At 41.2% G+C, this 15,802-nt stretch overlaps 1 protein-coding gene across 1 annotated transcript; it reads left to right on the top strand.

Annotated features, from left to right (window-relative positions):
• The first annotated feature begins 5,742 nt into the window (after positions 1–5,742).
• CCN6 (cellular communication network factor 6) lies at positions 5,743–15,438 on the top strand. The gene is made up of 4 exons (XM_036871213.1): positions 5,743–6,046; positions 10,303–10,545; positions 13,829–14,022; positions 15,057–15,438. Exons 1-4 carry the CDS (start codon positions 5,743–5,745, stop codon positions 15,336–15,338), a joined length of 1,023 nt encoding a protein of 340 aa, XP_036727108.1. The 3' UTR covers positions 15,339–15,438.
• The last annotated feature ends 364 nt before the right edge of the window (positions 15,439–15,802 follow it).

Genomic DNA, 15,802 nt, shown 5'->3' with positions numbered 1-15,802 from the left:
CCACAGATGCAGGGTACATCAAGTTGATTGTGGAGCTTTAATCCGCTGCTTCTGAGGCTGCTGGGAGTAATTTCCCTTTCTCTTCTTTGTTCGCACAGCTCCTGGGGTTCAGCTTTGGATTTGGACCCGCCTCTGCGTGTAGATCGCCTGAGGGCGTCTGTTCTTCGCTCAGACAGGACGGGGTTAAAGGAGCAGCTGCTTCGGGGGCTCTGGCTCACTCAGGCCGGGGGGAGGGAGGGGTATGGATGCGGGGCGAGCCTGCGGCGGCAGAGGCCTGCGTGATGTTGCAGCAGCCTGATGCACACTGTGCGTTCTCCCGGGGAAGTTGTCCCTGGATCACGGGACCCTGGCAGTGGCGGGCTGCACAGGCTCCCAGGAGGGGCGGTGTGGATAGTGACCTGTGCTCGCACACAGGCTTCTTGGTGGTGACAGCAGCAGCCTTAGCGTCTCATGCCCGTCTCTGGGGTCCATGCTGATAGCCGCGGCTCACGCCCGTCTCTGGAGCTCCTTTAAGCGGAGCTCTGAATCCACTCTCCTTGCGCACCAGGAAACAAAGAGGCAAGAAAAAGTCTCTTGTTTCTTCGGCAGTTCCAGACCTTTTCCTGGACTCCCTCCCGGCTAGCTGTGGCCCACTAGCCCCTTCAGGCTGTGTTCACGCAGCCAACCCCAGTCCTCTCCCTGCGATCCGACTTCCAAAGCCCGAGCCTCAGCTCCCAGCCCCGCTCGCCCTGGTGGGTGAGCAGACAAGCCTCTCAGGCTGGTGAGTGCTGGTCAGCACCAATCCTCTGTGCGGGAATCTCTCCGCTTTGCCCTCCGCACCCCTGTGGCTGCGCTCTCCTCCGTGGCTCCAAAGCTTCCCCCCTCCGCCACCCACAGTCTCCGCCCGCAAAGGGCCTTCCTAGTGTGTGGAAACCTTTCCTCCTTCACAACTCCCTCCCACTGGTGCAGGTCTGTCCGTATCCTTTTGTCTCTGTTTTTTCTTTTTTCTTTTGCCCTACCCGGGGACGTGGGGAGTTTCTTGCCTTTTGGGAGGTCTGAGGTCCTCTGCCAGCATTCAGTTGGTGTTCTATAGGAGCAGTTCCACGTGTAGATGTATTTCTGATGTATCTGTGGGGAGGAAGGTGATCTCCGCGTCTTACTCTTCCGCCATCTTCTCCTCTCTTCTGCCCAGTTTTGGATTGGGTTGTTTGTTTTTTTAATATTGAGCTGCATGAGCTGTTTATGTATTTTGGAGATTAATCCTTTATCCATTGATTCGTTTGCAAATATTTTCTCCCATTCTGAGGGTTGTCTTTTCATCTTGTTTGTAGTTTCCTTTGCTTTGCAAAAGCTTTGAAGTTTCATTAGGTCCCATTTGTTTATTTTTGTTTTTATTTCCATTACTCTAGGAGGTGGATCAAAAAGATCTTGCTGTGATTTATGTCAAAGAATGTTCTTCCTATGTTTTCCTCTAAGAGTTTTATAGTGTCCGGTCTTACATTTAGGTCTCTAATCCATTTTGAGTTTATTTTTGTGTATGTTGTTAGGAAGTGTTCTAATTTCATTCTTTTACATGTAGCTGTCCAGTTTTCCCAGCACCACTTATTGAAGAGACTGTCTTTTCTCCATTGTATATCCTTGCCTCCTTTGTCATAGATTAGTTGACCATAGGTGCGTGGGTTTATCTCTGGGCTTTCTATCCTGTTCCATTGATCTATGTTTCTGTTTTTGTGCCAGTACCATATTGTCTTGATTACTGTAGCTTTGTAGTATAGTCTGAAGTCAGGGAGTCTGATTCCTCCAGCTCCATTTTTTTCCCTCAAGACTGCTTTGGCTATTTGCGGTTTTTTGTGTGTCCGTACAAATTTTATTTGTGAATTCTATCAAACATTTAAAGAAGAGCTAACACCCATGCTTCTCAAACTCTTCCAAAAAATTGCAGAGGGAGGAACACTCCCAAACTCATTCTATGAGGCCACCATCACCCTGATACCAAAACCAGACAAAGATACTACAAAAAAAGAAAATTAGAGACCAATATCATTGATGAATATAGATGCAAAAATCCTCAACAAAATACTAGCAAACAGAATCCAACAACACATTAAAAGGATCATACACCATGATCAAGTGGAATTTATCCCAGGGATGCAAGGATTCTTCAATATACAGAAATCAATCAATGTGATACACCATATTAACAAATTGAAGAATAAAAACCATATGATCATCTCAATAGATGCAGAAAAAGCTTTTGACATAATTCAACACCGATTTATGATAAAAACTCTCCAGAAACTGGACATAGAGGGAACCTACCTCAGTGTAATAGAGGCCATATATGACAAGCCCACAGCAAACATCATTCTCAATGGTGAAAAACTGAACACATTTCCTCTAAGATCAGGAAGAAGACAAGGATGTCCACTCTTGCCACTATTATTCAACATAGTTTTGGAAGTCCTAGCCACGGCAATCAGAGAAGAAAAAGAAAAGGAATACAAATTGGAAAAGAAGAAGTAAAACTGTCACTGTTTGCAGATGACATGGTACCATACATAGAGAATCCTAAAGATGCCACCAGAAAACTACTAGAGCTAATCAATGAATTTGGTAAAGTTGCAGGATACAAAATTAATGCACAGAAATCTCTTGCATTCCTATACACTAATGATGAAAGAGAAATTAAGGAAACACTCCCATTTACCATTGCAACAAAAAGAATAAAATACCTAGGAATAAACCTACCTAGGGAGACAAAAGACCTGTATGCAGAAAACTATAAGACACTGATGAAAGAAATTAAAGATGATACCAACAGATGGAGAGATATACCATGTTCTTGGATTGGAAGAATCAATATTGTGAAAATGACTATACTACCCAAAGCAATCTACAGATTCAATGCAATCCCTATCAAATTACCAATGGCATGTTTTACAGAACTAGATACAGTGTTTTTTGTTTGGTTTTGTTTTTTTTGTGGAGATGCTGGGGACCGACAGATATGTTTTTTAAGAGCTCCTTAAAGCTGTGACGTGGTAGATTTGTTGAAGTCATTCTTGATGGAGGGAGACCGGTTAGGAACTTACTGCAGTAGTACTTGGTATCAGTGAAAATGAGGGAAGAGTGACTAGTTTTAGGGCTATAAGGATGATAAGCAGGATTAGTTGTTAAATAACTATGGGAGGTGAGGGAGAGGAAGATGACCTGGATGACTCCTAGTTTCCTATCTCCAAGGTATGGAGAAGCTGTCTCGGGTGGGTGGGGCAATGTTGAGTTTGGGACGTGAGTTTTTCCTGTAGGATGTTCTAGTGGAGACGTCCAGTAGGCAGCCAGCTATATGGGTCTGCACTCAGCAGAGCAGTCCTGGATGGAAATTTAGATTTGAAGCTGCATAGGGTCGAAAATGAAGGCAAGGGGGTGGATGAGATGGTCAAGAGACAGTGTGCAGGGTGAGAACAGCAACCTTAATGTAGGTCATGAAACACCAGTGAGCTTAAATCTAAGTCAAATGCAGGGTAACAGGAGCCTGCAAAGGAGATTGAGAAAGTATCTCCAGAGGTAGGGGTAGAACTGGGCAGGGAGGTGGGGCTGGTGTCATGAAAGCCAAGAACTGAGAGTCCAACACTTAGAGAGGGGAGGACGGAATGTTCATGAACATGAGCCCAGCTGAGAGGCCACCGAACCCGGCAAGGGGTCCCTGGTAACCACGTCTGAACCTGGGCAAGAATGAGAAGCAGGCACTCACTATTTGTAGCCTTGGTATTCTGCTCCTCTATGTTGGGAATTTCCATTGCTCCTTCAGAAGCCCAGCACTGTATCCTCAAAGTCTATTCTCACATGGTATATTCAACTCAAATAGTAGCTGAAAGTGTTACTCTGGGGAATACATGTCTCACCAGTGGTAAGAAAAAAGGCTGAAGATTTAATGGTGGACTTTCAAACAGATACTTTTAAATGTAGGGTTTTTTTTTTTTTCTTTTTTCTGATTCTGACTTTCTTTTTCACTGTCCAAACTTTTTCTTTTTTTTTATTAGCTATCTATTTTATACATATTAGTGTATATATGTCAATCCCAATCCCTCAATTCATCCCCCCCCACCGCTTTCCCCACTTGGTGTCCCTTAAATGTAGGGTTTTTGAGTTGGAAAGAGGTTTGGGATGTCTGAATCAGTCCAACTGCCTTCAGTTCCATCAGATAAAAATTGAGAGTTAATTACAGAAATTACTTGCCAGGTACTGTGCTAAGTGCCAGTTGTACACCAGCAAGTGAACCTCAAGTCCCTGTGGTTGGGTAGCTTTAGGGTGAGTGGAGAATATAGGCACTTGTATACTAACTTCAGTACACCGACAGGTAAAAGGGAGCATGGAGAGGTTATAGAAAGTCTTCTGGAGAAGGTGGTAACTCAGTGAAGGAGTGGGGGCAGGTGAAGAAGGTTACAGGTAGAAGGAATAGCCTCAGATATGCAGGGAACCGCAGGCACTTTCATTTGCTAGAAGCTAAGGAATCTAAGGAACGCAAGAGACGAGGAGGGCCCTGAATGCTGTGCTCAGGAGCTTGGACTTCCCTGCAGGTCACTGACGTACGGGTGTGAGGGATGAAGGAGATGGAACAGGTGAGGGTGATCTCAGTTTCCTGGCTTGGGGATCTCAGGGGATGATGCCACCATTCACTAAAATGGGGACTAGCTGAGAGCAGTTTCTTGTGGGGAGGGAGAAAGTGAGGTGCTTGTGGGACATCAAAGTGGGATATACCCCGTAGAGATGAATGAGTTAGTTGTGAGGTCAGGGGGGAGAGTCTGGGCTGGAGAGGAAAAACAGACACAGAGATTCAGTGATCTGTTCAATATCAAAGCTGGTTGGTGGCAAGACCTGGCCTAGGGAAGGGAGGAAGGTAAGGATTGAGAGCTCAGGCTCTGGAAGCTGCCTGCCTGGTGTAAGTCCCTCTTCTTCCACTTACTTGATATGTGACCTGGAGTAGGTTAAGCAATCAGAGCCCCATAGTCCTCCCTTGTAAAACGGGGTGTATTGTTTCCTATTGCTACTGAATAAATTGCTACAATCTTCAAACAGCACAGATTTATTATCTTCCAGTTCTGGCATCTGTAGTCTGGAAACAGAGCTAAAATCAAAGCAGGGCTGTGTTCCTTCCGGGGAGTCTAGGGGAGAATCTGTCCTTTGCCTTTTCCAGCTTTCTAAGCTGCCTGCATTCCTTGGCTTGTGATCCCCCCCCTTCAGCAGCAGCATTGTGTTACCTCTGCTTCTAGCATCACATCTTCTCTGACACACCTGCCTCTCTCCTTCCCTTGTAAGGAAGAGTAGATTGGAGGGGAGAATTGGGAGTTTGTTTTTGGTCATGTGAAGTTTGCTATGCCTGTCAAATATCTAAGTGGAGGTCTGTTAAGTAGGCAGTTTGAGTTCAGAAGAGAGGCCTGGGTGGAGATATGAGATACAGTGAGGGAAGTTACTTCAGAGGTCTTTACCCACAGGGGGTTCCAGTGTTTAGAGATGAAGATGATGAGAAGAAACTAGCAGAGGAGACTGAGAAGGAGCCATCAGTGAGAAAGGAGAAGTAAGAGTCACGTGTCGGAAGCTGAGTGCAGAAAAGTTTAAGGAGCGAGTGATCATGTCAAATACTGATAGATACTATTATTATTACAATTCACCACACTATATTCTTGTAATCTGGGGGAAGTCTGTTTCTAGAAAACCTCTGAAATTAGTTTGTGGAACCATTTCTAACATCACCTTTGTTGTCAAATGAAGTTCTACCGCAGGGCCCAGGGCACTGGGCTGTTAGACACGGCACCCGAAGGAAGGCCTGGTGAGGTAGCAGAAGTGCACCATCGTCAACAGTTTTGTCACTGGCCCTGTCAGTGCGCTCACCAGAAGCCCAGCTGCCCTCCTGGAGTGAGCCTGGTGAGGGATGGCTGTGGATGCTGTAAAATCTGTGCCAGGCAACCAGGCGACACCTGCAACGAGGCTGACCTCTGCGACCCCCACAAAGGGCTGTACTGTGACTACTCAGCAGACGGGCCTAGGTACGAGACCGGAGTGTGTGCATGTAAGTGTTTCCTTCTGCACTGGCTGGCGAATGTGGAGTCTAGACAGGATTTTTGTCTGCAATTGTTACTTTGGAATAATCAGCTTAATGTGACTAACTATGAGGTGGGTTTAGTTTCCATGCACCAGTGAGACTAGCCTTCTCGTACTGGACACCATGTGAAACGAGCAGATGTTACACACACATTCAGAAACCTGTTACTTTTATTGCATTGAAATGATCTTGCAGTTCTTCTCAGGTAATTGCTTTTAATGATAAGAATAGGAGAAATTATGTAAACAGTCTGACTCATTAAAGTGCCACAAATGACAGCTTTCGTTAATACCGTCAGAAGCAATCTGAATTCAACCTTTTCTGTGACTAAAAAATAATCTTTTTTAAAATGTAAGGATGTATATCTAGTATTCAGACATACAGCTTTAATCTCAGCCTTCCCAACTAACCATCAAGTTACTGTACTTTTTAAATTTATTTGTTTTTTTTTTATTTTTGGCTGCGTTGGGTCTTCGTTGCTGCACACGGGCTTTCTCTAGTTGCAGCGAGCGGGGGCTTCTCTTGTTGTGGAGCACGGCCTAGAGCTCACAGGCTCTAGAGCGCAGGCTCAGTAGCTGTGGCGCCCGGGCTTAGTTGCTCCACAGCATGTGGGATCTTCCCGGACCAGGGCTCGAACCCATGTCGCCTGCATTGTCAGACGGATTCTTAACCACTGCGCCACCAGGGAAGCCCAAGTTACTGTACTTTTTACTGAGGCACATTTGTAAAAAAGAAGGTAGGGGCACCCCAAATCACAACAGGATCCTCAGCTTTGTGGGCCTTAGCTCTGCAGACTGCTTGAGACCATCTAAACCTATGCCTTGACAATAATTCAGGATACCGATTTATTGAGGATTAAAAAATAAAATTTCTAAGGGAAGAGAAACGCTTATGTCAGCTGGGTGGTTAAGTTACTCTGTAGAGAAGTCTAAGTGGGAAGGAAAACGACTAGCAGAAGTTTGGTTGTAAGTATGGAATGAGAGCACATCTCTGGAGTTGGACTGAATGTGTGGAACAGTTCAAGCTGAGCCTGATGCCCCTGTCAGCACTTGACTATTGTATATTGGTTAAGAATGTAGGCTCTGGGTTCAAATTCTGAGTTCTGTCTGCTGAGTGACCTTGATCAAGTTGCTTAACCTCTCTGTGCCTCAGTTATATCATATGTACTTCCTATTTTTAGAGTTGTTAGGAGGATCAAATGAAATGAAGACACAAAACCCAAAACACCTAACACAATATCTGGTATGTAGTAAATTCTCAAAAATGTTAGCTATTACTTATGGAAATTCAACAGGAAAAACATGATCTATCAGACTCTGGCATTCAGGAGACCCCTTTCTCCCAAACAGTGCCAGGCAAGGTATTTCATTAACCTAACAAACACTTAGTGAGCATCCGCTACTGAGCTAGACACTGTGACCAGCAGGTGGGGCACAACAGGGAAAAAAGAGATACAGGTCCTGCCCTCACAGAGTCAACGTTTATTGTGTCAGACAGATCTTTCCACAAGTAACTTTATGTACAATGTGATGAGTATTGTAACAGAGCACAGCCATGAGGATGGGGGTGGGGATGATCTATAACTGGGGTCACAAACTATGGCTCAGGGACCAAATCCGCCCCACAGTCTGTTTCTGTAAATAATGTTTTATCCGAGAACAGCCACACCAGTTCAGTTACATATAGTCTGCGGCTGCTTTACAATAGCAGGGTCTAGTAGTTGCAACAGAGACCGAATATAAAGGCTTAAGATATAACTTTACAGAGAATGTGCTGATTCATCATATAGAACAATGGTTTTTAAACTTTTTTTTGGTCTGAGGATCCCTTTAGTCTTAGAAATTAATGAGGACCCAAAGAGCTTTTGTTTATGTGAGTTATCTCTTGGTATTTAATGGATTAGAAGTTTAAAAATATTTACTAATACATTTAAAAAAAACAAACCCATTGCAAATTAATAAGAATAATATATTATTTGTGAAAAAATTTTACTTTAAAAACAAAGAAATTTAGAGAAGAGTGGAAGTGGAATTGTTTTACATTTTTGCGAATCTCTCTAATGCCTAGCTTAACAGAAGATAGATTCTTACATCTGCTCTGCATTCAATATATTGCTATATGTTGTTTTAGTTTGGAATATATGGAGGGATTCCAGCCTCACACAGATACGCTGTTGGAAAAGGAAGGAATATTTTAACAGACTTTTCAGATAATTGTGAATATTCTTTTTTCATATTATATTAAAACTTGAGAAGTGGAGTTTCTTAAAAATTAGCTGCATCACTGCTTATCATGTGGAATCGGAAACCAAATCAATGAACTTTTCAAACTCTGTGACATTAAAATACATTCCTCTATTCAACGACCCACTTGGAATGAGGCTTTTCCTCATGTATAATTTTGTAATACCATGCATTGGTTATTTGGAAAATACCAGTTTGGAACAATGGGTTATATAGATATTTTTTAAAATCACATTAGTTAGTACCAAAATTATCAGAAAAGTCTACATATTGGGTAGCTATAAAGATCTCAGTGGTGGACACAAGTTTTACAAAATTCTAATTTTTGCTCAAAAGCTTAAATTCTGTCACTGGCAACAAGTACTGTCAGTTTTCCTTGAAGTGACAGGCTTGTTTCGTTGATTTTCGAGAAAATGTCTGCCAAATACCCAAGTCTGAATAACCATGAGGTATCTGTCAATCATTTCTTCAGGGGAAATTACCACTAAAAAAGTGGTTAGTTCGGCCCACAACTCAAACAATAACATAGGTGCTTTTCCTCGAGATAACTATTGTACTTTGGTACAGTATCTAGAGAAAGGCTCTACGTAACTTCCTGTTTTGTCACACAGAATATTAAAAAGACATGTATATTTGATCACTCAGATTTAATAAAATTAGTAATTTTTACTGTGTCATTAAGGACATTCTTAGGTAGAAGAACTTTAAAAAACAGTACATTTATGTACAAGTGTATGGCAAGGAAAAATAGTGACTAACCTGTACAGTTTGATTCATGCTAAAGTGCCAGCAGCAGTTTTAGCCACTGCTGCTTTTGCACCATCTGTACAAATGTCAACACAGTGAAGCCAGTCACATCTTAGTATTCTGAAAAGGTTTTGACCTTCCAGTTCTGTGAAAGGTCATCAGTTACTGTGCAGTGTTGTAAACAAATTATGATTTCTTCACGCATTCACTTATCCTAACTTCCTAGGACTATATCCCAGACTGCTGCTGCGCATCTGGGGATGTCTGTCTCACCAGCCATCAGCCCAGCTCTGAGGTTTACAGCCGTTATCCCAGTGCTATACTCATAGTGATTTTTTTTAAAAATAAATTTATTTATTTATTTATTTATTTTTGGCTGTGTTGGGTCTTCGTTTCTGTGCGAGGGCTTTCTCTAGTTGCGGCAAGCGGGGGCCACTCTTCATCGCGGTGCGCGGACCTCTCACTATCGCGGCCTCTCTTGTTGCGGAGCACAGGCTCCAGACGCGCAGGCTCAGTAGTTGTGGCTCACGGGCCTAGTTGCTCCGCGGCATGTGGGATCCTCCCAGACCAGGGCTCGAACCCGTGTCCCCTGCATTGGCAGGCAGACTCTCAACCACTGCACCACCAGGGAAGCCCCACTCATAGTGATTTTTTTTTTTTTAAACTTTTATTTATTATTTATTTATTATGTTTATTTTTGGCTGTGTTGGGTCTTCGTTTCTGTGCGAGGGCTTTCTCCAGTTGCGGCGAGTGGGGGCCACTCTTCATCGCGGTGCGCGGGCCTCTCACTATCGCAGCCTCTCTTGTTGCGGAGCAGAGGCTCCAGACGCTCAGGCTCAGTAGTTGTGGCTCATGGGCCCAGTTGCTCCGCGGCATGTGGGATCTTCCCAGCCCAGGGCTCGAACCCGTGTCCCCTGCATTGGCAGGCAGATTCTCAACCACTGCGCCACCAGGGAAGCCCCCTCATAGTGATTTTTTATTAACTTTACTCAAGAACAGGGAACAGGGTCTTAATTTTGAAGGTGACTACTCAGGGCTGATAATCTATGATATAATGAAAATGTCTCATTTTCACTTTTTACAGATGTTCTGTGAAGGAGGTTTCAGATGTGGCCTAAAAAATTGAGAACTGTATTTCATAAAGGAGATAGCAATTTCCTCTATGGTTTACAACTGGAAGTCTAGACTATCAGTTATGACTTCTTTGGTGATTTTGCTCTTTTCTCTTTTCAGACCTTGTAGCTGTGGGATGTGAGTTCAACGGGGTACATTATCATAATGGCCAAGTGTTTCAGCCCAATCCCCTGTTTAGCTGCCTCTGTGTGAGTGGGGCCATTGGATGCACACCTCTGTTCATACCAAAGCCGGCTGACAGGCACTGCTCTAGGGCTAAAGGTGGAAAGAAGAGTGATCAGTCAAAATGTGGCCTGGGGTCATCACAACAGCAGCTGTCAACAAGCTACAAAACAATGCCAGGTACTCATAAGTAGAACTCTCTCTCATGTATGACTTTGCCTGGTTTTCTTTCATGTTCCTTTTATGTACCATAGGAACTAAGTAGGTACTTACTGATTGGTGATCAGTGTGAGATTTAGTTTGAGTGTGCCATCATACTCAGTCTCTACCTCAGGCAGGTATGCTCTGAGTATCTGAAAAGGGAACTTTATAATGTTTTAGATTTTTTCCTTTTTTTTTTGGCCGCGCAGCTCATGGGATTTCAGTTCCCTGACCAGGGATTGAACCCACGCGACAGCAGAGAGGGCTGAATCCTAACCACTAGATCACCAGGGAACTCCCCAAATATTCCAGTCTTTGAAAGCTCTACTAGGTCAGGAAAACTCTTCTAAACTCTTACTACCTCTACTTATTTCCATTTAACCTCTTCTCAGGAAAACTGACCAAATATTATCCACATGTACCCTGGTCTAGAAAAACTTTTATCTGTATTGTTCTATTATGGGCAAGAGGTATGAACCATCCAGTTCCAAAAATTTCCAAAGGTAACTTTTCCATATGGTAAAAGCAGAAATGGAAGGCTATGATCAAAAATATTTGAGGGTACATTGATTTGTAAACATTTCTAAAAACAGATAAAACTAATATAAAATTACCCTTTCATTCACTGAAAATGAAGCTTAACAATTACCTACTTCTCTAAATAAATGTGCACACAGGCATTTTTAAGTAGGTTACCCAGGTATGTGTGTAGTCAGAAACTTGTAATGAGAATCTTTATTACTCATCTGGAGCATCTAGCCATTTACAGTTGGCATCAGTATATTCATAAACCTTGTAGTTTGGTCTGCTGTAAGCTAGCATCTTATTTAGGTGCCAGGGTTTTTTGGGGACAGGAGTTTCAAAAATGCCAGCAGATGAAGCACAGGTGAGGAAGGACTCAAAAAGGGCAATATTGATGCCTGGTTATTATTCACATCTGTGCTTTCATCCAGAAATTAAGAATGCCTTTTTCTTGAAATTTGGAGCTTAGTAAATGAAAGGTGCCATGGAAATATGGAATACTTACGTATGCTAAAGACTCCTAAATTCACTTATGTGGATAGTTAATAAAAGCAACTATAATCAGAGAAATGAGTCTTAGATCTTTAAAAACTAATTCTTAAAGGAACATCCTCTGGGATTCCAATTATGCCAATTAATTCAAAAAACTAACAGGTTACAGCAAATCGGCATTCACCATCCCTGGTTTTCAGCTAACCGCATGATACTGCTAATGCTCTAAAACTTTTGAAAATATAAGCCCAATTGTTTTTTTAACAAATGTACAAGAACAGTTGATTTTCTGCATTGGATCTTAGTGACTCAGTGTTAAGTTCTTAGAACCCATGCGTGAACCTCCCTGGTGAGACCACCGTAGAATAGCAGTTGTCCCCAAGGCCAGGCTTTTGGGTCACGGTCAAGTTGGTCTCATTTGTGAAGTCAGAGCAGTTTCAGTGGATTCACTTGGAACCTGGTTGGAGGAGGTGTCAGATGGTCATTCTTAGTGGTCAGTACTTTGCTACAAAAAATGAGAAAATCTCCCAAGAGCTCTCTGGTAATTAAAATATAGGCCTAGGTATGTTTCAGAGGAAGTATATGTTCAGTTTAATGTCTCTCCTCTGCTTAACTTTGAAACTGTACTTATGGGCCCAAAGAGGAGTTTGCTTTCAAAGTTGAGCACAATGACACACACATACTTTAAGATATATTTGTGATAGAAATTTATATACTTAATTAATTCTAGACAGTCTACGGTTGGAATCTAGCTTTTGCTTGGTCAGCAGGAAGCATGCAATGACTTAATGCCCCTATGATTTTCTCACTGCTCACCAAACACTGAACTTGTACTTTGAAAATTTCTTCTAGTTTTCTTACCCTTTAATGAATGTTAAGCAAATTCCTGAACTGCAGCTCTTGGCTTAACTCTAAGGGGGGTTCTTGGTAATATGATAATCTAACCTACCTTTATTTATTTCAGATGCATGCCAAGCTTTTAACCTGCTTCCTGCGCTGAGGTCTTTAAACTGTTGTCTACCTTCCAGGTATCTCCATTTTTCTGCTTCCTCTCCCTCAGTTCTATGTGCAATGGCGAGATCCTACTGTAATAACACTGACAACAGTATCAAAGTATCATTTTATTCAAAGATAGTACATACTTCAAAGTGACTCTTCCCTATCAAGAAGGCATTTTTTGGGGGGGGGGGTTCCTTTTTAAATTGACATTTTAAAGTAATGTAGCCTGAATTTTGCTTTGTTAATTGCAGATTCAAATCTCCACCTTACTCCCAAAGCACCCACTTTAGGATGCATATTAACCTGAAGGAAATGCTTTGAGACAATGAACCAATTAGTAGTTTGCTTAAAATGAACCAAGTGCCTGATTCATTCATGAGCAGAACAGGAGGCAAGCTCCCCATGGATTTACAAGAAGATGGAAGAATTATTATGCACTCTTTATATTTTCATTATTCACCCCCTTCCCCTGCCTTGTTTCTCCTAAGCTGCAGGCAGTGGAGGGGGGCTCTGTCTATCCAACCCACTCACCCATAGATCCGTCCATGCATTCCGAAGTGATATGAAATGTCTAGACAACAGAGGGAATACCATAGGCCTGATACCATAGGGAATGCAACAGTGAAGCTGAATGAATAAAACAGATTGCACGTTTTTCATGACTTAGTATATGAGTATTTAGATTAGTTCAGTGTAACGTAGAGAATTTTCTAAAAGACTAGATTTTAAAAAGTGGAGAAGAAAATAACTGGTCTTATTGATAGCTGAATTCTCAAATCTAACTTTTGTATTTTAGATTTTAACATCACGAAATTTAATGGTAAGACCACCTTGTTCTGATTAATATCTTGAATTCCCTAATCTTACTAATGTCTGTTTCAACATCTGTTGAAAATAACATCAAGCATGAGGCAAGAACCAGGGAAAAGGCAGATATCCATCAAAGCATAAGCTTGTTTAGTACTCAGAGGATGGGCTAAGCAGAAAGAAGCAAATGGGTACTTAGTTTTTCAAAGATAAAGTATTTTTATTCCTCCTAAGATACTGCACTGTAATACTTGATTGAAAGATAATTTGGGGAGTGGGAAAAAGAGAGAATGATTAATTAGACCATAAGCTTATTTTATTCTGAGTTACTTTATATAAAGTTCAGATCTATTAACTATTAGCTTAAAAATGATTAAAAATTATCTACCTACAGGAATACATATATATTTATACACATGCACTCCCTCCTCCTTTATTTTAGCTTATAGGAATCTCCCACTTATTTGGAAAAGAAAATGTCTTGTGCAAGCAACAAAGTGGACCCCTTGCTCCAGAACATGTGGGATGGGCATATCTAATAGGGTAACCAATGAAAACAGCAACTGTGAAATGAGAAATGAGAGAAGACTGTGCTACCTTCAGCCTTGCGACAGTAATATATCAAAGACAGTAAAGGTAAAGTTTAAGTAGATTTAACAACTTCATCATAATTCAATATTGAGACTCATGAAAAGTATGTGTGTTTTGGAAGTGTTTATTAATAAAACCACTTCATTGTAACTCTTAAAGTCAAACTATCTTGGAGGGCAGCAGATATTAATTAACTGCACTTTGTGGGAAAAATTTCACCAAGCAGAGAGGTAACGTTAGGGTATCTAGAATCAACAGGTTAACAGCTTACTAGTGTGGGTCTTGATCAGCCTGATTTGTTGGGGCACCCCACCATGTATAGTTTTTTCAGAGTAGATCCTTTTCAGAGTCTATCTTCTTTTTCCTATATTAATTTTATGTAGTGGATTCAGAGCAATTGATAAAAGATTTTGGTTGCTACATCATAATTATAAAAACAAACATTAGGAACATCAGAGAAGTTCTGATCTTATGTATCACCAACTTGGAGAGGGAACCACACTATTTCCAAAATGCTTTCCTTAGCTACTACTTGCCAAAGGACTATGATATAATAATACATACTCTAAGATTGCTTGGTATAACTAGAGCTGGTCCTGCTTCTGTGACTGTCTCAAGAGTAATTTCTAGAAATGCTACAAAACCAATCTTATCCCTAAGTTATTCCCTATCATATTAGAAAGTTGACGATTTCAAAGGGATTAAGATGTTTATTCATCTATCCATCTACTTAAAACTGTCTGAGCCATGTTAGAGAATTTAAGTCTTGGCCCTTGATATTAAACAAAACAGAGATATTTTCATTTATTGTGGAACTAAGTCAAGGGTAGATAGCAGAAAAACATTGGGGAGTGGGTCCTATAATATGACGGAGAAAGCACAGGGAGGACTTTCAAGGTCCTCTGGTGAGAGGGGATTTTAAAGGTAGAAAAGAAAGGGCTGGATGTCACTAAATGGCAACTATTAATGCCCTGAAAATAATTATATCTGTGTATTTATGTAACAGTCCATAAAGTATCACTTTTCTGAATTATTGTAATCAAGTTTAAAGAGTGACTTAACGTTATATATCTTTTCAGATCCCCAAAGGAAAAACATGCCAACCTACTTTCCAACCTGTCAAAGCTGAAAAATTTGTCTTTTCCGGATGCTCAAGCACTCAGAGTTATAAACCCACTTTCTGTGGGATATGCTTGGATAAAAGATGCTGTGTCCCTAACAAGTCTAAAATGATTACCATTCAATTTGACTGCCCAAATGAAGGGTCATTTAAATGGAAGATGCTGTGGATTACATCTTGTGTATGTCAGAGAAACTGCAGAGATCCAGGAGATATATTTTCTGAGCTCAAGATCCTATAAAACCAAGCACATGGGGAAAAAGTTAAGGTTAATCATGTCATTACATCAAAATTTAAAATGGTTTTAAAAGGGTGGCAAATCTGCCTTATTGGTTTAAAACAGTAAGAATGCCTAGCTATTCTCAGATAACTGTATTTAAGGCATTAGAAGCTTTAAAAAATGTTCTCCTAAAAATTTATGTAAAATATGAAAACCTTAAAATTGAGCTCTTAAAATGTGTAATTATGTAATACAAAGATATTTGGTTCCATCTACATATTCCAGAATGAAAAATTATACAATTTACAAGAGAACATTTTATTCTATAAAATAATCTGAAATGATCTGTTGAAGCTATATAAAAAGCATATTAAAGTTTTAAAACTTTGTACTTTGACAATACAGCCTAGGCTCCAATCACATAATCATTATAGGGTGAGCAAGATTTTCTAGATTAAATCTTAACTAGGAATAAGACTAAGCTG

This window comes from Balaenoptera musculus, chromosome 12, assembly GCF_009873245.2.
Source record: "Balaenoptera musculus isolate JJ_BM4_2016_0621 chromosome 12, mBalMus1.pri.v3, whole genome shotgun sequence".
In the NCBI taxonomy this organism is placed as follows: domain Eukaryota; kingdom Metazoa; phylum Chordata; class Mammalia; order Artiodactyla; family Balaenopteridae; genus Balaenoptera; species Balaenoptera musculus.
The sequence above is the reverse complement of the archived record's forward strand: the minus strand, read 5'-3'. Positions and strand labels throughout refer to the sequence as shown.